The 23678-nt window shown below is 46.7% G+C and overlaps 1 protein-coding gene across 1 annotated transcript; it reads left to right on the top strand.

Annotated features, from left to right (window-relative positions):
- The first annotated feature begins 21965 nt into the window (after positions 1-21965).
- On the top strand, positions 21966-23129 carry LOC128969197 (zinc finger protein 420-like). The gene has a single exon (XM_054383906.1). It carries the CDS (start codon positions 21966-21968, stop codon positions 23127-23129), a length of 1164 nt encoding a protein of 387 aa, XP_054239881.1.
- Positions 23130-23678: the final 549 nt, after the last annotated feature.

Consider the following 23678-nt stretch of genomic DNA (forward strand, 5'->3'; position numbering starts at 1 on the left):
GGCATTGCTGCTCCTCCATCACAATTATCTTGACCAGCAGAAATGAGCTGACTGCTGACACTGCAGTGAGGCCCTCCTGAAATGCAGGCTCTGCTTTCATTAGCTTAGTGGCATGCACTTAATCTGCGGTACCACCTGGAATTTATCTAGCCAGGTCATCTGCTGTAAGAATTCCCTGACTGTTATATTGACACTGCTGGCATTATTCTCCACTCTGCCACGGCTGCTGCTTTTCTTAAGGCACAACTATTTCACATCCTGCATCAAACTGGAGCTCACCTGTTTCATGACCACTGTCCCACATGAACTTGGTCCTGCAGATGTGGTGATGTACAACAAACCCAACATGAGGGCTAGAGGAGTTTTGGCTTTCAGCCAGGACAACCATCCTCTCTTGAGCTTTCCTGTCCTTATAGGAGGCACATGAGATGACCAAAAGCTGGTGAGTCCAGCAGTGCAGTGAGGGCAATCCCTGCTAGTGTTACCACTGCTGACCTGCTCCACCCCTGGTGTTTCTTGGATAGCCAGTGAACACATCAGATGTAATCATAAAATGGTTTGGGTTGGAAGGGAACACAAAAGGTCATCTAGTCCAACACCCCTGCAGTGAGCAGGGGCATCCTCCATCAGACAAGGTTGCCCAGAGCCCTGTCAAGCCTGACCTTGAATATCTCCAACTCTGGGGCCTCAACTACCTCCCTGGGCAACCTGTTCCACTGTTCCATGACCCTCGTGGTAAAGAACTTGTTCCTGACATCTGATCCAAATCTGCTCTTCTCTAATTTCAAACCATTGCCCCTCATCCTCTCACTACAGGCCTTTGTAAACAGTCCCTCTCCTGCCTTCTTGTAGATCCCATTCAGGCACTCTAAGACCACTATTAGGTCTCCCTGAAGCCTTTTCCTCTCCAGGCTGAACAGCCCCATGATGCCTTCAGCTCTGCCATCCAGAGATGTGTTAAATGGCACAATCCAGGCTGGAAAGAGCCATGTGTTTTCTTCTGCATGAAGCTACTGCTGTGCTTCCAAACATGTCTCTCCTCTTTCCTTTTCTTGTACAGTAACTTTGCACACACAAATGTCAAACAGCAGCTGTTTGGCCAGCATTTGGAAAAGCAACTAGTGATTTTTAGCTGCCTTAATTTTGAAGCTAGAGTTTCCACTCTACACAGGAAATAAAATGCTTCACTTTCTTCTCCTGTAGCTGTCGATATTTTTGCCTATTTTCTTTGTAAATGTGAACTGTGGAAACAGTCAGACCTTATCAGGCATGGGTGTCTTTGAGGTTTCCCCTTGTAGAAAGAAAATGTCACAGGGCCTGTCAGAGCCAAGTTATACAAGGCTTCTCCTACTTCAATTAAGCATGAGCAAACCTGTAATGTGTCAGAGCCTCCACTAAGTAAACAACATGCTGGATAATTCTGGAGGTCACTTCAGTGCTGGGTTTGAAAACTTGAGCAGGAAGCTGTGCTGAGAAGGGTTTCTTGAAAAGTCTTTCACTTCTCTCTAAGCCATCCCATTCCAGAGCCTTTTGTGGCAGTTTGGTCCCTCTTTGTCTGTGGCTGAAGCCTGAATTAAAAAGGATCTGTGTAGGTGCTGGAAAAAAAGGACTCAAACCAAAAGGCAGAACAAGGATTTGAATCCTCCAAAGGAATCCTGAAAGAATTGATTTTAGGGTACAGATTTCATCTGCTGTAGCTGAAATGTCACTTTTTAATAGTTTGGGGTTTTGGCATAGGCCCAGAACAGATCTCTAATCTTAGAGTTCAGGGCTGCTGTTTTTCCAGTAAGTGCAGAAAGGAATTAAATGCAACAGGTGTCCCCTTGGGATAGAACTAGGAGCACTTGGTGAGTGAAGTGCTGTTCACTAGGGAAATAGCTACAGGATACTGACTTTTTATGTGTGTCCTTATTTGATGACACAAGAGTAAAACCGAGTCTCTTTATCTCTGCTGGCTAGCATTAAAGCAGGAGTCCTAACTGCAGAGGTGGAATTGCTGTGCACTGCCATGCTGGTGTGTTTCCACAAGCAAAGTGTGGAAGGAGGGGCAAGCTTGTCTGCTTCCCAAGGTCAGGATAAAGCCAAGTATTCCACCACAGAGCACCTCCAAATTGTTTTGTTGACAACCCAAAGAGCAAAGAAAGCCTGGCAACACCGTTCACATTTTGATTAGAATCAGCAGCAGGACAAAGTGCCCCAGAGATCAGCTCCATATTTGTCACCCTCTCATGGATGGAGGCAGGGCAATGACTGTGAGAGTTTGCCTGTAAATCCCATTCATCATGCACCAAGTCTTCTTCTGTCTAATCCTCTCTTCTTCCACGCCTGGCTAAATGATTTCACTGCAGCAAGGCAGTTGTCCCTGATAACGTGATAGGAGGTGATTTCCTGACTGGCTTATGTCAAACCTCAGAAAAATGGATTTTAAAGAAGTGTCACTATTAGTTTATCCACTTCTCATAACATCCAGCTTGCAAATCCTTGCTTCTCAAATACCTTTTTTTCCCTTTTTTTTTTTTTTTTGGTGGGACTGACTTCAGCCCAAACCTAAGTTGCTCAGACAGTGCACTGCCTGTCCTCTACCACTCCTCTACAGGTACTGGCCCAGGTCAGCAGTTGAGGGAAGAAGTAAATGGAGAGATCTGACAATAAATGGCAGGTTTATAAAAACCTTGCTCACCATGCATGGGCTTGGTGGGAGAAGAAGTGGTAGGCTTTAACAATAAGAAAGTAGATGATGCAATCTGAACATGACAGGAGAAAGAAAATAGAGTCATGATAGAGATATAGGGTAAATGATAGAGCAGATGGTGGGAGATGTTGTGGGTTACGGGATAGCTGCCTAACCACAGAGAGCTCCTCCCGGGGGACTGGGCAGCCCATCCGTCCCAGGGGGGATGGCACTGGGAATTATGTTATTCCATCCCATAATATTGCACCTTTATCTTCTCTATAACCTGTCTGCATAGTCAGTTTGTTCCTTTTTTGCTCTCTGCTCCCTTCCCATTGCAGACTGCTCTCTCTCATGATGCAGGGGAGGTTTGTGGTCTGGTTTGGGCTGTGGCAGAGCTAATTTTTACTGCATCATTGGGGTCTGGGGAGGGAGGTATTGGTGTGGGGGGCTGGGGGATTAAGGCCAGGTTGGGGAGAAGCCCAGACTGGAGATCTGGGCCGAGGCTGAATATGAATTGTTGGGTATTTTTGTATGGTTTTGTATCATTGTATATAGTGGTGAACAGTACTCCCATTTGAATTTCCACTTCTGTCCAAATCCTGTGTGGAGAGATTTCTTTTACTCCTTTGGGGAGGGGTAAAGAGTGTCTGTCCTCTCCATAAAACTATGACATGAGAGATGACAGAGGCTGCCTCTGAAAAGTTTGTGTATGGAATTTGTGTATGTTAAAATCCTCTCCTTGGGGTAGATTGAGGTGTAGATGTCCATGCCCTCATGTTAGAGAGGTGAACTGCCCAACCTCTGCTGTTCACTTCAGACTGTTTTTTTATCACTTCTGTAGTATTGCTGTTGGAGATCAGGAAGAATAAAAGGGGTAGTTTGTCTTCTCTCATGAAACTAGAAATAAAATGCATACCAAAGTTTAACTGAAATTACTGACTGCCCCAGAGAAGATGGATGTAAGCAGATCAACAGTGATCTGGTTAATAGAGAAAAATGACTTGTGATATCCAGAGCTCACAGCTTGGAGCTCTGAAGATGGAGTAGTGAGACACTGATAGCAAACCTCCATGGGGAAAGAAGACCATGTAGATTTTCTGCTGACACCATAAGGATAACTTGAACAAAAGCAAAATCCAGTAGTTCAGCCTTAGAGCAGGAAAGGGAAGGGATGAACTGGCTTTAATGGCACCATCCTTGAGGATTTGAGTTTTTGATGAGTTTCTTGAGCAGTTCCCCACTGTTCTGGACCTCTGTTGAAGGTGTAGGCTTTAGAGGTGGTGTATGACCTCTAAAGTTGTAGAAAAAAAAATCACGTAATTTAGAAATGTAATTTGAAACACAACAAATCCACTGAGGTGAGCTGAGTGCTTTATCCTTGAGTTCAGCTGGAAACCCTTAACGTTTGAGGGACAGGCTGGAGGTAAAGAGGACTATTTGAGGAGCACCTGGAGAGGTGGACTTCAGATGTCCTTTCTCCTATTTATGCTTATTAAAGGTGAAACTGAAGTGCAGCATGAATAAATTCTGCAGATAAGGAAGAGCTTCCACAAACAAGAAAACATAAGCAATGTGGGAAGGAACAGAACTGCAAAGAGAACGAGAGGAGCGAAAGCAAACAGGATGCCAAACTGCAAAAGACATTTCAACAGCACCTAATTAAAACTGTTCTCATTTGCAGCAGCAGAAGGTAAAGACATTCACTAGGAAACAGAAGAAAGGCGGAAAAAAAAAAAAAACAACTAAACTAAAAGGAGTGATTTAGTCAATCACAGGAGATTCTGGAAAAATAGCAAGCTTGAGCAAAGGCAGTCACAGAACATGACATGTATTTGAAGTTGGGAGGTTGTCTCCCTTTGTCTTAGAGCAGAACTGACTCCAGCTGGTAATAATGGCAAATACAACGTGTGGCAGCCCCTGCCCACAGCGCCCGCAGCCTATGGGAGCTGGCACCACCGGCGTTCTGCGTTTATCTCCATGCAGTGATTTGAGTAAGATCACATAGCAACCAGTCCAGGACTGAGAAATCCACCCAGTTCTCCCAGGTCCCACTCCAATAACTTAATTGCAAGATTATCTCCCAGCTTCTTTTGTTAATTAATGAACCTTCATCTATCGGCTTCAGCAACCATAGACACGGCAGTGGTGGCAAGGCTGAAAACCCAGCCTGACACCTTTGTTAGTGGGATGAACTAGTAACACTTCCTCTCCTGTGACATCTTTTGAAACCTGACATTCACCACGAGGTTCATCTGGTTTCAGACATGTAGCACACCAGCACCAGCTTAAAAGGGGAATAACCAAGACAAATGAGTCCTTAGCCATCTTTCAAAGGGACCAAATCCAATCTTCTCTTGTGTGACAAAAACACAGAAGATGAAACAACAAGAAGGAGCTGCACTATACTTTGCTCGTCTCTGTCTAAGCAAAATCATTTTAATAATTGGTGAACATGGGAAGAAGAGTACTGAATAGCATTTGAAAATAAAAGGACTGTCATGTAGCATGTCTGAGAATGAAAAGGGGGAGGTATTTTTCCTTCTTGTGGCACAGATTTTGCTTTCAGGAAGAGCTGGCTGGGTGAAAGCTGAGCTTTCTCACTAGAGAGAGGCTGATTTATATGTACACAAGAAACCTCACTGTTCAGAGAGAAGACACCTAAGTGCTTTGTTAATGATGAATGATGGAGTGGCAGAGCTGTAGGAAGGAAGTAAATAGGGAGCTGTTAGAGGAGGCCTTTGGTGACCCACCAGTCTAGATGCTGCCTGAGATCCAGCCATCTTCTCCTTGTCCACTCATGATGCTTCACAGAGATACCATAAATCACTCTATGCTCCACCAAGAACTACTACCAAAGGTGCATGTTAAACTGTGCCATACTGGGATGTTTGTGCTTCCCTTCTGGATAGCTCTCAAATCATTAGTCCTGTGTCAGTAGCCAGCAGGGGTGTCTTAGCCCTCGTAACTCCCAAAGCAGGTGGGTGCCAAGGGGCAGGAAGTTCTGCTCAGGCTAGTCCAGGATATTCTCTCACCTTTGTTCTGTTTGTGATTTGGCTGTGAGGGCCAAGGCCAGGCAGCAGTGTTGTTCCCAGCCCTGGCACAGAGAAATGAGCAGTGTCACAGAGAGATGAGTGGTACAGACATGTGGTTATAGTTGTTGTCCCCTCAATAACATCATTTTTGCAAGGGCAATAGGAGGGGGGAGAGCAGAATCCCCCCTGGACTGCCTCCTTTTCGGGGAAGTGACTGATGAGCCTGGCAGCCTCTGAACAAATATTTCTGATGCAGAGAATTCACTTGTCAACTTGGAGGAGCCCCGGGAGGAAATTTCCAAAGCAGATCTGTCGGAGATAATGACATTGCAGAAGGAAGCCCTCCTTAGGAGGGATGTCTTCAGAAGATGGGGAGTGTTTGAAAATACAACGCTTCTGTGTGTTCCTGTTGAGGAGTTAAAATTCAGACACCCGTGGATGAATTTTAAATCTGTGAGCTGTAACAGATGAAGCACAAGAAGGCAGTGATTCATTTTTTTCACCTTCCCTGATGCTTCCTTGGTCAGTCAGACCTTGTTTGGTTTTTTTTGTTTTTTTTTCTCCAGATCAGAAACCTCTCTTTAGGCTCAAGATAACTTGTTGTGTTCTGCCTCGTTCAGATTACAAACCAGGGAATTTTTGTGCATCTGGGTGTTTGGATAATTGCCTAACACTGTGAAACTCTGTCTCAGCTGAAACCTCTTAGCTCCACTGTGAGATAAAAAGCAATTAACAGTAACCATAACCAGAAACACTTTCTGTGTGAGGACAGGCAGCAAATGGCAAATAGATAGATCAACAAATCTGTTTTTGCCTTGTACTTTGCTGTTTGCAGTCAATGGGTCGTTAATTTTTATATGAGTATCATGTACTTATAAGCAGTTTGGGAATCTTGAAGTTATTACCTATGACAGTGGCTTTGATTGTGTTGGCTGCTCTGCATTGCCCATGATTCTTCAGTTTAAAAGTCACCCAAAAGGATAGAGCAGACAAAAATCACACCCCAAGGCAGTCCTGGGTACACCAAAGCACCCAGCTGTGCCCTGATTACTCCCCACACTTGTTGAGTCTCTCAAAGGTGTTTCCTCAAAGCAGGTCTGGATTCATAAAGCCAGTTGCTCTCTGAAGGCTCATCAGCATGCAGGCTATGTAAGTGTTGTTCAGCCAGGTCTTCTAAGCAGCTGTATTTTATCCTGTCAAATCTGAAATTGGCTCAGGTCAAAGTTTTGTGCTGAGCAAGGCAATCTTTGTGGGTTTCACTAATTAAATCCAGGACAGATAACCAATAGGTTCTCCAGCTGAATAAAGATAACAATTTTAACCTCTTCTTCCAGGTGTTTTCTGGTGGTTTTACATTTTCTGATTCATTAGCTTGAGTTTCAGTTCTCTGGAAAGAAAAAAAGTAAAAAAAAAAAAAAAAGTAGGGCAACTTAGCTTTTACTTGGCAAGTTTGATATAAAATAAGGTTTACTTTCAGTGTGAAGTCACAGAGGCACTTGTGGAGTGCAAACTGATGTGACTAACATTAGCTGGATTCATGCAAGTGGTATTTTGTAATCTGAATAACTGCAGAGTTTCAAGAAAAAAAAAAAAAGAGGGGCAAAAAAAGAAAAAAAGGCAAACACAGAGGTGCCAGGGATGAGATTGCCTGCTACAGAATCACAGAATTAGCCAGGCTGGAAAAGATCTTCGAGGTCATCAAGTCCAACCTACCACACTCTGCACTGGAGCTGTGCTTTGGTTATCAGCTCTTTTAAAGCTCTGGCTCCCTGTTCGTTTGGTGTTGTTAGCCTGTGTCTCTAGATAATCTATCAGCAATTACCTGCTTAGTTTTATAACATTCTGTTCCTTTCTGCACTCATTCAGGCCTTCATTTGCTCCCATCTTGCAGGCAGTTTTTAAATGTTAAGCTTGTTTTGCTAGCAGATGGAGAAGAGACGCCTCTATTTCAGGTAAGCACTTTGTGATATCTCCCCGGAGTCAGAAGATGATCCTGTGCTTGTTATACTTCAGGTCGAGAAGGCTGCTAAATGCAAATCAGTACAGACCTTTTGTGCTTCAAGTTCAAGGGGTTTTGATGAGATTATTTGTGTGTTTAATGTGAGTTGGGTGTCCTCCTGCAGTTAGTAGCTGTGGGCAGTGCAAAGGGATTTTGCTGAAGCAGTTCAGCCTGGAAAGCTGTGGTGCTGGCAGGAACCTTGCCAGCACTGCCATGGCCACCTCATACCCATGGCACAGTACAGATTCCGCTCCCTGTCAGAGAAAGGCTCTCATGGAAGATTTGCAGGGCTGAAGGCACAGCTTCTTTGCTGCCCTAAGTGTGCCTAGTCCCACATGACCATCTTCACTCCAAGTTTCTCTTTAATGGGAAACGGCAGCCTGCAGCAGCTGGAAATGACCAGGTTGGACTCAATAGCTGCCTATTGGCAAGGAATTTTGATGTCTCAACTCTTCCTGGGGATTATGACAAAGAAAACTAAAAAGGAGCCAAAAGAAAAGACATTCATACAAATGGGCAAAGACAGGCACCTTGGTCATCTCAGTGGTGACTAGAACACTCAGGGCTGAGGGGCTCTCCCTCTTGAATGATGTGACCTTTGTGAACATGGTTGTGCAGTCCTGCAACTGGAAGTAGATGCAGAGACCCCAGCAGAGATGTGAGAGGGATGTGTTCCAGTGGCAAGAAACTGTCTCCATTGATCAAGCTGTGGTCCAATAATTCATCTAATGAGAGTTTGCAGACACAGGAGAGAAGGGAAAGCAGGTGTTTCTATAGTTTTTCTATTTTTTCCCCCTTGCTGCTGTTATAAAGGGTAAGTCTCTGCTGTGCAAGTTTCCTGGCAGCTGAACACCAGCAGACTGCCTGTCTTATCTCTATTTGCCCCCTCCTGTGCAAACGTTCCAGTCACTTCCCTGCAAATTTAGTGTTTTTTCAACTCCTGACACGCTCCTCATCTCCACTCTGCAATTAGGAACCCATGAGCTGATGGTTTAAGCAAAATGTTTTGTTTTAAAGTACACAACATCCTAACTTACCAAAAAAAGAAGCCCAACCGAAAAAAGAGAGCTCCCTCCCCAAATCCTCTCTGATGCTAATTATAGAAATCTCAGCCCTCTGGCAGAAGCATCAGTCAAGGAAGGTTTAGCTCTTTTCAGAAGCTGATGTTTTAGAAAAACATACTGAAGATGGTGCATTCAACTGGGAGATGGGATAGAAACATACTGGAGGTGAATGCTGAGGGTTTCAGTCTTTGGGATTTGCCAGTCCTCTTCCTCCTCCAACACCTGGAATATTGCATTGTTGCTTGGTCTCCATTTTTAAATCAGCAAGCATTATGCTGTCAAGACACATGTATTGTTTTCATAGAGCTGGCACCAGAAGTTATTTTTTCATTCCAGCTCAATTTAGAGAAAGGTAACAAATCTTCTGGGTTTGCTGTGAAATCATTACAGGAGTTGTTCCTGGATTATACATCACAGTTGCTCCTGCAATGAAAGTGCAGCTCCTCTATCAAAGTTTCAGCCTGATGATTTTTCTGGCTGTTAGGATGAAACCCCAGACTCCATCCCCATCACAAAAGAGGGCTAGAATATGCCTGCAAATTGATTCCAGTGCTGATTTTTATTAGGGAATCATTTACATGCTGCATTCTCTTCTTGCACAGGAAAGCTGGAAGCATTTTTTTTAACTTCTAATGCACTTTAGAGGAGATCTGACATTTTCTAATGGCTCTCAGGTATGTATAATTCAGACTGTTCCCTGTCTGCCTTTTCCAGAATAACACTGGAAAAATTATTTGGGTTCCTGCTTTTTTTTGGACAATCATTACTCTCACTTCTTTCAGGTTGACCTATAAATGTCCATATGCTGCAGGATATTTGCAGTAGGTGTAGGTTCCTTTGGAGATGGTTTTGTGTGGGAGACAATATGACAGCTCATCTGCATAGCACAGGCATCATACCCCTGATTCGATTTAGCAAAGAGTCCTGGCTCTGGAGGCTTCTCCCATGTAGCCTTCAATGTCTGGGGATTGCTCATGTGCACTGAGAGCTCACACTCCCTCGTGCAGTCATTTCTCTGGTGGCTGTGGGCAGCAGAGCTGCTGTGAGGGTAAATCTGCAACAGGTGTGGCAGACCCTGGCTTTGGGGCACAGCCTCTGCTGTTGGAGCTCCATGCTGTATGCAGACATCCTGCAGTGCTGGGTCCAGCTCTGGGGTCCTCTGCACAGGAGAGATATGGACCTGTTGTGGTAAGTCCAGGTGACACTACATAAATGATCAAAGGGCTGTAACCTGTCTCAAGACTCAAATAGTTGGGACTGTTCAGCCTGGTAAAAAGCAAGCTCTGCAGACACCTTATTGAATGTGAGCCAGCAATGTGCACTCACAGCCCAGAAGCCAAATGTGTCCTGGGATGCATCTCCAGTAGGGGATTCTGCCCTTCTTCTCTGCTAAGACCCCACCTGCAGTGCTGGGTCCGGTTCTGAGAATAGAAAGAAGCAAGGGCTCCAATAAGACCTTATTGTAGCCTTTTAGTATTTAAAGAGGGCCTGTAAGAAAGATGGGAACAGATTTTTTTCACAGGGCCTGTTGTGGCAGAACAAGGATTGATGGCTTGAAAATAAAAGAGAAATATTTAGACTAGGGAAAAGAAATATTTTACACTGAGATTGGTGAAACATTGTCTCAGGTTGCCCAGAGAGGTGGTAGATGCCCCATCACTAGGTCAGGTTGTTTGGGGTTCTGATCTAGTTGTCTAGTTGTTGAAGACATCCCTGTTGACTGCAGGACGTTTTGACTTGATGACCTTTAAATGTCCCTTCCAACCCAACCCATTCTATGATTCTGTGATCCTGTGTTGTTAAAAAATGTGTGTCAACATACAGGTGGAAGACTCTGCATAAAAAACTTTGTGTTGATCATGTGGAATAGCAGTAGTGAAGGCTGCGCTGACAAACTGGTGGAACTGATTTTGCCAGGACATGACTTTCAATTAGGAACTACAAATTGTCCCTGGAGTTGTTGAACCTATGTAAGAGTCTTGAGGAGACAAAACACAAAAAAACCCCAACAACATCAACAAACAAAAAATCTTGAGACGCTGAGATGCAGGTTGCCAGCATGAAATTGGGATGAGGATCAGGAAAAGGAGCTGTGTCTCAGCACAGCTCAGCATCCCTAGCCCTATTACATTTGGATGTCAATGGTCTTCATCTCGCAAGGTAAGGAATCTGTGGACATTTAGGTAGCTTTGCAGCAGCATAAGTCCAAGAGAGGAGTTTACTCAAAAGACTTCCAGCAGACAAATATCCTTCCAGTTTGATGGGTGTATTTTGGAGAAGGATTGAGTTGGTGGGTTTGAACATGTAACAGAGGGAGAACCCTTTTATTCCTTTTGGAGTGCTTTATACTCTGAGAAGGTGTTCTCCCCAGATAACTACCCTACAGAACAGTGTGCTCCTCCTGTGAGTGCAGTGATGTCATCTCTTGTTGGGTATTTTTGGTGTCTAGAAGGCTTCCTCAGCCCCACAAAAGTGATACAGCCTGGGCTTGTCCGCAGCACAAGGAGGGAGGACATCACTTCATGTAGGTCTGTGACAGGCAACTGCCCCCTGTCAGCAATTCTGGGGGAATGGGAGGTGTGCCGGTATCTTTTGTCATCACGGTTTCTGGGCCTGCATATGGAGCACCAGTGGGGTGACTGCCCTCAGTGTCAGTCAGGCTACAGCTGTGGAAAGCTGTGGTGGTCTCTCAGTGTGTCATCTGTACTCTGACTGGGTCAGAGTGGCTGATAAGGGCTAGTGTCTGAGTGACAGTCTCACAGCAGGTGGTTGTGTCAGCCTCATGGGAGCGTGATGCAGTAGGGGACAGGAGTGTTCTCAGTGTGTCAAACTGGGGGCTGAAGCAAGGGTTGTCCCTGGCTGTGTCAGTCTCTAAAGTGTGTGTGACAGCGGTTTAGCCACAGATCCAGTCACACTGTGAGAGTGACAGAAAGCAGTCCCTGCTGATGTCAGTCACACTGGGGGTGTGACAAGGGCAGGCCCTGCCTGTGTCAATCACACTGGGAGTGTGATGGGGTGGTCCCTGCCAATGTCAATCACATTTAGGGCTGTGACAGGGGCAGTCCCTGCTGCTGTGAGTTGCACTGGAGGTGTGACAAGGGTGGTCTCTGCTGGTGTCAGTTGGATTGGGGGTGTGACAGCAGCTGGTCTCCAGATGTCAGTCACACTGAGCATGTGATGGGGACTGGTGTCTGACTGTATCAGTCAAACTGGAGGAGTAACAGGGACTGGTGTCTGAGTGCCACTCACACTGAGGGAGTGACAGGGACTGGTCCGTGACTCTGTCATTTCCACTGGGTGTGTAAGGGGGGCCGATCTCTCTCTGTGTCAGTCACTTTGGAGGTGTGGCAGGGGAGGTCTTTGGTGGTGTCAGTCCCATTGGAGGTGTGGCAGGGGAGGTCTTTGGTGGTGTCAGTCCCATTGGAGTTGTGGCAGGGGAGGTCTTTGGTGGTGCCAGTCCCATTGGAGGTGTGACAGGGGAGGTCTTTGGTGATGTTGGTCACCTTGGAGGTGTGACAGGGGAGGTCTTTGGTGATGTTGGTCACCTTGGAGGTGTGGCAGGGGAGGTCTTTGGTGGTGTCAGTCCCATTGGAGGTGTGACAAGGGAGGTCTTTGGTGGTGCCAGTCCCATTGGAGGTGTGACAGGGGAGGTCTTTGGTGGTGCCAGTCCCATTGGAGGTGTGACAGGGGAGGTCTTTGGTGATGTTGGTCACCTTGGAGGTGTGACAGGGGAGGTCTTTGGTGATGTTGGTCACATTGGAGGTGTGACAGGGGAGGTCTTTGGTGGTGTTGGTCACATTGGAGGTGTGACAGGGGAGGTCTTTGGTGGTGTTGGTCACATTGGAGGTGTGGCAGGGGAGGTCTTTGGTGGTGTCAGTCCCATTGGAGGTGTGGCAGGGGAGGTCTTTGGTGGTGTTGGTCACATTGGAGGTGTGGCAGAGGAGGTCGCTGCCCATGTCAGTCACACTGGGGATGTGGCAGGATTATGTCATTCACAAAGGACTGTGAAAGGAGCAGACCTCTAGCTGTGCAAGTCACACTGGAGGTGTGACAGGCCTGATCTCTGGGTGTCAGTGACACTGGAGGTGTGATTGCGGCAGTCTCTGGCTGTGACATGCCCCGTCGAAGGTGTGGGTGGGGTCAGTGTCTGAATGTCAGCCCCACAAAGGTGTGACAAGGGCTGCTCTGTGGCTGTGCCGGTCACTAGGGTATGTCTGTCACCGGAGGGTTTAAAGGGCCCGACCTCGGTGCCGCGTTCCACAGCCCACCCGCTGAGGGTTTCGTAAAACGGCCGTCGGCGCGCATAGAGGTGACGCAACACAGGCCGACAGCCCGGCTGCGGCGCTGATTTGTGGCGGGAGCCGTCCGTCAGGCCGGGCCAGGGCTACGTCATCGGTGGGCGGTATTTGTTTAACCCCGTGCTCTCGTTAAATGGCGGTGCTGGGCTTTAAGTGCCTCTGCTGTCGCTTGGCGTGTCCGCAGCGCGACGGCCGCCGCTCTGCCCGTGGGCCTGGGACTTCCGGGGGGCAGCGCCTGGTCTGGCTCGGTCCGGCCTTGCCGCGCAGGGTGAGGGCATGGGGTCTGCTGCGGGGAGAGCCAGGTCGGGCAGGGCCGCGGGCAGGGTGGGTTTCCCGCCGGCCCATCGCTCTTTTGCCCTGGGAGGAGCGAGGGGTGAGAGGGCTGGGAAGCTCTCCTCGTTGTGCTCTGAGCTGACTTGAGTCAAGTGGTGTGTACAGTGAGAGCTGCTTGTTCGATTTCCTTTTTAATCAAAAAAAGAACTCTCAGCCTGTGTTTTACTGGGGCACTACTAAAAATATCTTGTGTACACTTAGGTACTCCAGTAAAAATCCTTTATGCTGTACGGTTGAACAGATTTATCAAATGCTTTTTCTGAGTCAATGAAGAGTTCTAATAAAAGTGAGTCAAGAGTTACAATAAAAGTGGGTAAGCACAGATCAAAGATACTGAGAGAACTATTCAGCAGGTAGAGATTTATCCTTTAACAAGCTTGTGTATGCATTTTGTCACTTCTCAGAACTAAGCACATACAAAGTACATGTGCAAGTAACAGATGCATCTCTGAAACAACAGCCAGACATTGCAGGAAGCTGTACAGTATGGATGTTCTTGCACATAGAATCATAGAATTGTCAGGGTTGGAAGGGACCTCAAGGATCATCTAGTTCCAACCTGCTGTCCTGCACTAGAAGGGTCAGGTTATTGTTTGCAGACTCTTCTACAGCCTTGGATTTCCAGCACTGAAATCAAGCTGTTAGATTTGGGTTACAATCACGAGTTTCACGTAGAGGTTTGGAGTTGGGCTAGAATCACACAAGAGTTTTGCACAGAGGTTTGTTGGCATTCCAGAGCAATATGTACAACGGAAAAGGCAAGTTTGAGAAACAAGAGCATGCCAAAAATTTGTTACTTGAGTGACATGCTTCTTGCAGCCCTCACCTAACTTCGATTAATTGCTCCATGTTCTTTGCAGCTTGACTGTAGATTTTGTAACTGTATCTGACTTTAGGCTCCAGTTAGGACTTTTCCCAGTGTGTTTGTTTCTTCTGAATGTCTTGTTTATGAGATGCCAGGGACAGCAAAGACATAGAAGACTGAGACTTTGTGTGTCTGGGACATAAAGACCTAGAAGATCCTGGCAAGCTTCACAGAAAAAAAGGTATGTTACAATAATAGGTTAGAGCTGGCTAGAAGCCAGTGGAACGATTCCCTGCTCCAGGTGGTTTGAGAGGACAGCATCAGAGATCCTGAACCTTCTTTGAATCACACTTGGCAGCAGGGTGCTGCTGGAGTGTTGTCTGCTTGCTCTTCCTCTGTGTGGCTGTGGTGTGTTGCATGTGGTGTAATCAGCTTTGGTAGGAGAACACTTACTGTTTGCTGTTGTGTTGATGTTCTGGCAAAATTCAGTATCTCTAATAGTAAACAGCTATTGTTAGTCTTTCACCAGAGATCAGCGTGCTAAAGGGAAGCCAGCTTTGCCCTGGGGAGTTAAAAGTTCAAACTTCAGCCAAATGCCAGTAAAGTCTCTTTGAATTCAATCTCTGCTTAAAAGAAAATTTGTTTGAGTTTGGTTTGGCTTGTTTTTATGTAGAAGAGTCTGAAGCTCTCAGATGTTTAAAGTGTTAATGGCAATCCCAAAACAAAGTAGACAGATGTCAAGGGAGAAACCTCTGTTGCAAATAGAAACTCATGTGTGATGCAACCTGATTTTAAACCTGTCATAAAATAACTTGAGCTCTCATTGTAACAACAAGCAAGCTTGCATTTTTCTTTTAGTGAGTTTAACAGAAAAATGGAGTGTAGAGTCTAAGCATTTAAAAGAGATATTTTAAAAGTGACTCCAAAGCAGATCTAACTGACAAGTAGATTTCAGATGCTCACATGTCCTGACAGACTCCTCGGATTTGAAACATGTAAAAGTGAGGTAACAAATAAAAAGGATGATTTTTGCATCCATGTATGTGTGTTTGGAATAGAAATGCAGGACAGGTACAAAGCACCAATAATGTAAATTTAATAGGAGTCCAATATTGTCAAGATATTATGTGTTTCACTGATTTTTCTGCCTCCTCCTTGAGGATTACAGGGGTTTTTTTTTTGGGGGGGTGGGGTGGGGGGTGGGGCTGGAATAACTATTTGAGGCTGATAAGAAAGGATTAGAGTGCAGAATTTAATGAATTCTTGTGCTTGTAAGTGCAACATGAAATAGAGGGCAGAGTACATTTTAAGTACCTCTGTACTGGAAGGAAAAATTAAAATATGTGGAACTTGATAGAGATGAAGACCAATATACATGAGATGAGACCTCCAAATTTCATTTTTTATTGTAGGTTAAAATGGAATCTTAGGTAGAGTGGCTGGTTCTTTGCTTCTGAAAGCAAGTGTCTAGTTTTGAGACTGTGCTCATGAATTTTATGAGCATGTTGACACATTTGTCAGTGGAAGTGTTGGGGTGTGCATCTGCTGGTTTTATCACCTTTCCATCGAAGCCCTTTTCTGTTTCATCTCAGACTGACCACAGAAGACACAGTGCACCGAGTAGAGTCATCCTGGGTCCTTGATCTAACCCATGAGAGGCCATTTGCAATGTTCTGCATTATTTATTCCTACTAAAGTATTTCCAAATAAACTGACATCTTGAATGCTAACTTGGCCTGGCAGGCAATGAAATTCTTGTTTCTTTTCAACAGAAGCTGACATGAAAAAAGCCTGCCATGAGAGATCACAGGGATTTGTACCCCCTGACTCCACAGTTACTAAAAAGTAAGCACTATGTGATACCATGGGCTGGAGGTAGACTTGGTTTCTGTTAATGACAGTTGTTATGCAGGTGAGGGACACTCAGGTGGTTTCAGACAAGCCTCAGAAAAGGTGGGCTGCCAAGCCAGCCTGCAGCTGGAGCAGTATTGCTCACCATGTTCTGGGTGCATTCTGCTAGACCTTCAGTCCAACAAGATATTCATATAGAACTGCAATGCAAAGAAGATGAGACCTTTGAAACTTAGAACCAGAAGCTTAAATCAGCCAACCCACCAACTTAGACCTGCAGTGTGTAGATGAAGGTTTAGAATGCTTCTACTCTAAATGCTCTGAGTAACCTCAAAAAAGAATGAAGTGAGGATGATGGAAGTGTGGGGTTTTTATTGATCTGTTGGAAGAGGAAGAGGATGAGGACCTAGAGCATCTGCAGATTCTTTGGTCATTTCTTCCCTATGAGGAAGACCATTGTTTGCTGGTATTACACCATTGCTTGGCAGCTGCTGCTGTCATATCAGGCTGAAGGCAAAAGAGATGTGCAGTTGTGATCACAGATCAGAGATGTGATCAGGACTAGCTGGACTCATCTGGGCATCTCATAAGAGTAATGTTACTTGTAAAAGTAATCTGTTAAATAGGAGTTCTGGTGCACACCTGGTCTCAAAGTTACAGCAGTGCTGTCTGGGTTATCACCACCTTCTAGGGCTGGTTTTGCAGAAGTGTGACTGTCAGGCTGCACAGCCTGCTTGGCCAGAGCAGCTCCATCTCTTCGCTCATAGAACCCTAGAATCATTTAGGTTGGAAAAGACCTTTAAAGTCATCAATTCCAAATATTAACCCAGCACTTCCAGATCACCACTAAACCATGTCCCTCAGCACCACATCTACACTGCTTTTAAATCCCTCCCACCAGGGATAGATACACCTCCACTTCCCTGGGCAGCCTGTTCCAAGGCTTAACAACCCTTTGGGTGAAGAAATTTTTCCTGATGCCCAACCTAAACCTCCCCTAAATCTAACCTCCCCTCTCCATACATCCTCTCATGTTCTAATGTATGAGTTGTAATAAGCCATGATTTGGATTGCTAAAACATGGCTGCTCATCACCTGCACCTCAACCACACATGCTTGGCTTTGGAGATTCTGGTGGTGTGTGTGCTTCTGCATTACTGGGGTTTTGCTGGTGGGAACTGATGAACAAGGAGAGGGATTGTGTTCTTGTCCTCTACGAGGAAGGTGGAAGGAGTACATGATTTGTGCATCTTGTGTCTAGATGGAAGAAACTCGGCCCAGCTACTGCATCACAGCTACTGCATCATGGTAAGAAATGTCAAAGAATTTTAAATTCAGAAAATTTATAATAAAAATAATGAAAATATTCTGAAGGTCCTTTTCTAGTTTGTGGGAGTTGGAATGATATTTCTTTCCTTGAAAGATTCCCCATGCCAGAGAGATGGGATGTCATTCAGAGGGACCTGGACTAACCGGACAGGTGGGCCCTCATGAGGTTGAGTAAGAGCAAGTGCAGGGTCCTGCACCTGTGCCGGAACAGTGTTATCAATACAGGCTGGGGGATGAGGTGATAGCAAGCAGCCCTGCAGAAAAGGATTTTGGGGTGCTGATGAACGAGAAGTTGGACATGAGTCAACAGTGTGCACTTGCAGCCCAGAAGGCAAATTACATCCTGGGCTGCATCAAAAGAAGCATGGCCAGCAGGTTAGAGAGGGGATTCTGCCACTTTGCTCTGGTGAGACCTCACCTGCAGTACTGTGTCCAGCTCCGGAGCCCTCAATGCAGGAAGGACATGGACCTGATGAAGTGGGTTCAGAGGAGAGCCATGAAAATAATCAGGGGGTTGGAACACCTCTGCCACAATGACAGGCTGAAGGAGCTGGGGTTGTTCAGCCTGGAGAAGAGAAGGCTCTGAGGAGACCTAGTAACAACCTTCTAGTACCTGAAGGGGGCCTACCAGAAGGATGGAGAGGGACTATACAAAGGCCTATAGAGATGAGACGAGGGGCAATGGCTTCAAACTAGAGAAGAGTAGATTTAGATTGGATGTCAGGAACAAGAGCTTTACCATGAGGGTAGTGGAACACTGGAACAGGTTGCCCAGGGAGTTGGTTGACGCCCCATACCTTGACAGGCTTCTGGGCAACCTGATGTAGTTGAGGATGCCCCTGCTTGCTGCAGAGGGGGTTGGACTAGATGACCTTTGGAGGTCCCTTTCAACCCAGACCATTCTATGACTCTATGATACTAAAGAGCACCTGGGGTTCCTCTCATGGGTTCAAGGATTGTCATGAAAGGAATGTTAATAAATTTAGCTGCCTGATTTGTAGAAACTGAACTGCCACTTGCTCTGCTCTCAGTTGTTTACTCTCCATGTGAAAGGATTAGGTGCATTTCTGTTCCTCACTCTCAACTCCCAGTAGAGTAGCTTCTGGTTTCATGTTTACTTTTAGAGAGATCTGTGAGATCACACCAAAACAGTGTTGAGCATGGAGCATTCTTAAATTTTGGTATGCTCATAATGTGCACTCTTGATCATTTTGAATTTGGTTCTGTGTTTGCTGCTAGTGGTAGAAGGCCATTCCCAAAACCTGTAGGTGTTTTGTTAAGACAGCAGAACAGCTGTCCTGTGTGCATCATAAGTGTGGTGTTAAAAGCAGGAGTGATCTTTGTGAGATGAGATGGAGATGTTGGACTGTTGTTTCAACTGCAGAAGTGCAGAGCTGGTCAGTGTGATAATGGAGAGGACAGATGCAGAGCACTGAGGGAACTGGGTCAGGGACTGCTGGTTGTGGTTGAACAGAAGCTGGGCCATTGGACCTTGGATGACTCCTGTTGAGCAGTTATGTTAGTGATGGGAATGTACAAATGGATGTGTGGGAATGTAAGGTGCTGACAGAAGTATGAACAGGAGGGAGGGCTGCAGGGCCAAGAAGAACGAGAAGTTTCTCCTCCAAATTGGTGTGTTATCAGCTATAAGGAATGGAGGAAAGGAGCCTGAACAGACACTGTAGTCATATGGTGGCTTTGGGAAAGGCACATGAGATCCTAGGATGTGCCAGGCAAAAGGCTTCCACTAAGAATAAGGAGATAGTACTGCTGTGAAAGGCTGTGGTGAGACTTTGCTGAAGATGCCTGCTGCAGTTATGGGCATTCAGGGTGGGCAAATGCTCACTGAAGTTGGACATGAGAGACAGAAGTCAGGGACATGGACATAGCCCTCCTGACAAGAGCAGTGTATGCTTCTTCCAACAAAGCCTGAAAGCAAATCAAATCCCTGCCAGATTTCTACAGGAAGATGCAGAGTCATTGCCATGGGGTGGAGAAGCACCCTGTGGATTGGTGCAGGCTGGAGCTGGGGAGAAGGCTCTGCTCCCTGGGTGCACTGGGTGTTCAGGAGAGCACTTCAGCAGAGCAGGTGGGAGGGATGGCAGGGCACCCAAGCAACCTGATCTAGTTGAAGATGTCCTTGCTCACTGCAGGGTGGTTGGACGAGATGACTTTTCAAGGTCCCTTCCAAGCCAGAGCAGTCTACGGGCCACTTCTCCTTTATATCTTTATCGCTGATGTGGACGAGGGGATTAAGTCTGCAGATGACGCTAAGCTGGGTGGGAAGTATTGATCCGCCTGAGGGTAGAGAGGCTCTGCAGAGGGATCTGGACAGGCTTGGCAGAGTTAGGTACTGGCTGGACTCGATGATACTGAAGGTCTTTTCCAGCTGAAACGATTTTTCCGATTCACCTGCTCGCTTGGATCCAGCGCTTCAGATGTTCCTCCGTACATCCCAGTACCCGGGGCCAGCCGCTGCCTCAGCGGTTTGAAAACGGCGCCGGGGCCGGGAGGGGAGGTCTCTGTCCCGGCCCACCCCTGGTCGGCATTGCCTGCGAGGATTGAGGTGGGGGGAGCTGCCCGGGTCCCGCCCCGCTGCTGGCAGCTGCCGGCCGCTGCGGGCCGCGCCGGGCCGGGCTGCGGTTGCGCCGCTGCCGGGGGTCTCCGCGCCGGCGCAAGGGGCTGCGCGGTGCCCGTGGGGCCGGGGGCTGCGGAGCGGGAGCCCCACAGGTACGGGCGGGGCGGGCAGCGGTAGTGGAGGGGGGGTCCCAGGGCGGCACCGGCGGCTGCGGAGCGGGATGGACTCCAGAGCCGCGGGGGAAAGTTTGAGGGTTCATTCTGCTTGGAGAAAAAAAAAAAAAATCTTTCTTTTAAGATGTATTTAATTGAATTTTTATTTCTTTATTTAAAGCCGACAGCATGATTTAAATATCCTCCCCCCACGGTGGACAGCGGACGGGCCTTTGTCAGGGAGTTTTCAGGAGCCAAGCGGTGCCAGCCTCCCTTGCAAAAGTTTTTTCTTCAACAAAGGAAATAGCAGCTCAGTTGTGGGGCTGGAGTGCAGCTGGTGGTGCTCAGCCCCTTGGTGGAGGTGAGGAATGCTTCTTGCACCCCATTATTAAATTAATGGGGGTGGTGGAAGTTGGGGGGTGACTTGAGCCATTCTGTTCCAGGCAGTGACTAATGAAGAAGGCTAATTCAGCTTGTTTTCTGTATCACAGCAGAAGAAAGCACATTTGTGTCTCAAATGAAGCTGGCCTTTCTGAGATGTGAATAAGACCTTTCACTTAATGATGCCTTTAGAACTGTCAAAACCTGCTGAAACTAAAGAGACAGGCTTTATGTACACAGGGAAATATAGAAATGGAAAAATTTGTATGTGCTTATATTTGTATGTGCTTGTGTTCAGAGAAATCTTGGGCAAAAGCAGTTAAAATGAAGTGAAGCAATGGGAATAAAGAGAATATGTAAAGTGGGTGTGAAGGAGAAGGTGGGGGTCAGAGGAGCAGCCAAGGTATCCATCAGGATAGGCTCCCTAAGGAGGTGGTTGAATCCCTATCCCTGGAAGTTTTTAAAAGAGGCAGAGATGCGGTGCTGAGGGACATGGCTTAGCACCAGCCTTGGCAGAGTTAGATAATGGTTGGTCTTGATGATCTTGAAGGTCTTTTCTAACCAAAATGATTCTTTGATTCTGAGCTTAGACTAGTCGATGATCTTAGACAGGTCAATGTGAATTCAGGTATAAACCAGGTGAGTGAAAGCTCCCTGTGGAGCTGCTGTCAACAGAGGTTGCTGGAAAAAACATCAAAAACCTCTTGCAAATCCATACTTTGCTGTGGCATAAATGAAAGCATCTTCTTCAGAAGAAAGTTTGTGACTCAGCTATTTCTGACCAACTGCCATTGCCTCATACTTTCTGCTAGCGAGGCTGGTCTGCAAAAGGAGTTTACCCAGAGAATTTGAAGCTGGGCCAGCTCAGGAGGATTACTGGCTGTGCTTTGAAGCCTGGGAGGACAATATGTAAGCTTTCTGGACAGCTCTTTCATGCCTTTGCTTTGTGCTGGTAGTAGCACATGGACCTCAAATATCCTCAAGGTAATACTGGTCAGAATGGGAGGCCAAAGGTGCTCTCATGCTTTCCAGACCCCCTTTCTGAACATTGCTTCTGGTTTTGGCTATTTGACTGACGCAGTTTCTGGGTCTCATTGTGTTACCTGAGTAGTTTCTGGAAGAAAACACCTTGTGACTGGTGCTCCTAGTTTGTGTTTAGCACAGTGAAAACAAAGATTAAGCATGAATCCTCAGAAAAAGATCTGTGATGGTGGAAGCTATGGTGTAGGACTTTGCCCAAAGTGTTTGTGCCCCATTTTTCTGAAGAATTCTCATCTTTAGGTGAATTTAAAAAGAAAATTATCAGTTTACATTTGTAGCGAAGGTTTGATTATGATAGAAGATTTGACTTCATTTTCTAGGGAGGACTGTAAAAGAGAGCTGAGAATGAGAGAGACTTACCATGAAAGACCTGAAGCTCTTGGTGTATGCATCATCGATGAGCTGTGGAGTAGTGTATGCCTCAGAGGATGGATGTGAATGTGGACTGGAACTCTGAGAATAACGTTCATGACACAGGTGAGAAGCATTTGCATTACTCCAGGCAGACCACTAAGCCAGTGTGCCACACACCTAGCCTTCAGAAGGAGGTAGATATGAATTACTCGCAGACATGCAGTCCTCATTGCAACTCTACTGGACCTTCAGGTAAGCAGGAGCTTCCTGCAGAGTTGCAGTGTGAAGACAAAGAAGCCTATGAGACCTACTACCAGAAACAAGGTGAGAGTACAGCTGGAGTCTTTGTCCATCCCAGTACTGACTTTGACCTGCGGTGTGAAGATAAAGATTTAGAGCCCCGTTGCTCTGAGCAGTCCAAGAAACCACAGCGACTATGTGATGACAATGAAAGCACCGTTCTTGCTGATGTGTTTGATGAGGACCTGGAGCCTGTCTCTGAGGAAGCTTTGCCGTATCGGTGCAAGAAGTGCAGCTCTTCTTTCCAGGCCGTGAGCGAGCTGCAGGAGCACAAGCAGACTCACCTGCTGGAAAACTCCTACCGGTGTCCCGTCTGTGCCAAAGAGTTCTTCCGTGCGGCTAACCTGCGCATGCACAAGCTCATCCATTCCAGCGACCGGCCGCACAAGTGTCCCGAGTGCGACAAGGGATTCATCCGCACCGCCGACGTCTGGAGGCACTTGCGCAACGTACACAAGATAGAGCGCTCCATGGTCATCCTGGGCAATGGCATGGCCAGGAACCCATGGTCCATAGTACACCGCAACCAGCATGCTGTGGAGTACGCCGAGCAGCCTTGTGCTGAGAACCGCAAGGCTGAGGAAGATGACTATAAACCTTACGCCTGCCCGACGTGCGGCAAAGGTTTTGATAAGCCCAACCTGCTTTCCAAGCACAAGGTGATCCACCGGCAGGACAAGCCCTATAAGTGCCAGGAATGCGGCATGGCATTCGTCCAGCTGCTCAGGCTGAAAAGACACCAGCAGACTCACTCTGGGGAGCGCCCCTTCTATTGTGAGGAGTGTGGAGGGACGTTCACCCGGCTGGCATCGCTGCAGCGCCACCACCGCATCCACACAGGGGAAAAGCCCTACTCTTGCGGTTACTGTGGGCATTCCTTCACTGAGTCGGGTACCCTGCGGAGGCACGAGCGCACGCACAAACCGGACAAATCGTAATTCTTCCTTCATTTGTGACTGTGGTCTCCTTGGCCGTTTCTTACCTGAACGGGGTCTGCTCAGTTGGGCTGGAGACAGCATTCAGCCGCGTGTGCTCTGGCTGGTCTGGACCTATTTCCCAGCTGTGGCTGTCAGGGGACACTATGTTATGGGTATCTCTGGAAGTTGTACTGGTAGAGGTGGTACATACTGGCTTTAAACTGGCTTTGTATGAAAAAATAACCTATTTACCACTGAGTCATGAAATGTGAGACTTGAGAAGATGGAAATCGCTCACATGTGCCAGCACTGCCTCAGTTTGCTGAACTGATGATGCGTCAGCTTGAGCTTCTCACGAAGATGCACAGATTGTGAGACTTCTCTCTGCAGTCTTGGTCACTGGATAAACTGGTCCTTCCCTCTCCAGTGTGATGGCTCTTTGGCACTGGATTTGGAGATTTATTGTTGCAGGTCTTTGCTACTTCAGAGCATTCCATAGCTGTCCCTGGCATTCTACTGAGTTTTTCTTGCCATTGCTCATTGTTTTTGATTTGGAGGAGAAGTATCATA

This window comes from Indicator indicator, chromosome 10 (assembly GCF_027791375.1).
Source record: "Indicator indicator isolate 239-I01 chromosome 10, UM_Iind_1.1, whole genome shotgun sequence".
Classification (NCBI taxonomy): domain Eukaryota; kingdom Metazoa; phylum Chordata; class Aves; order Piciformes; family Indicatoridae; genus Indicator; species Indicator indicator.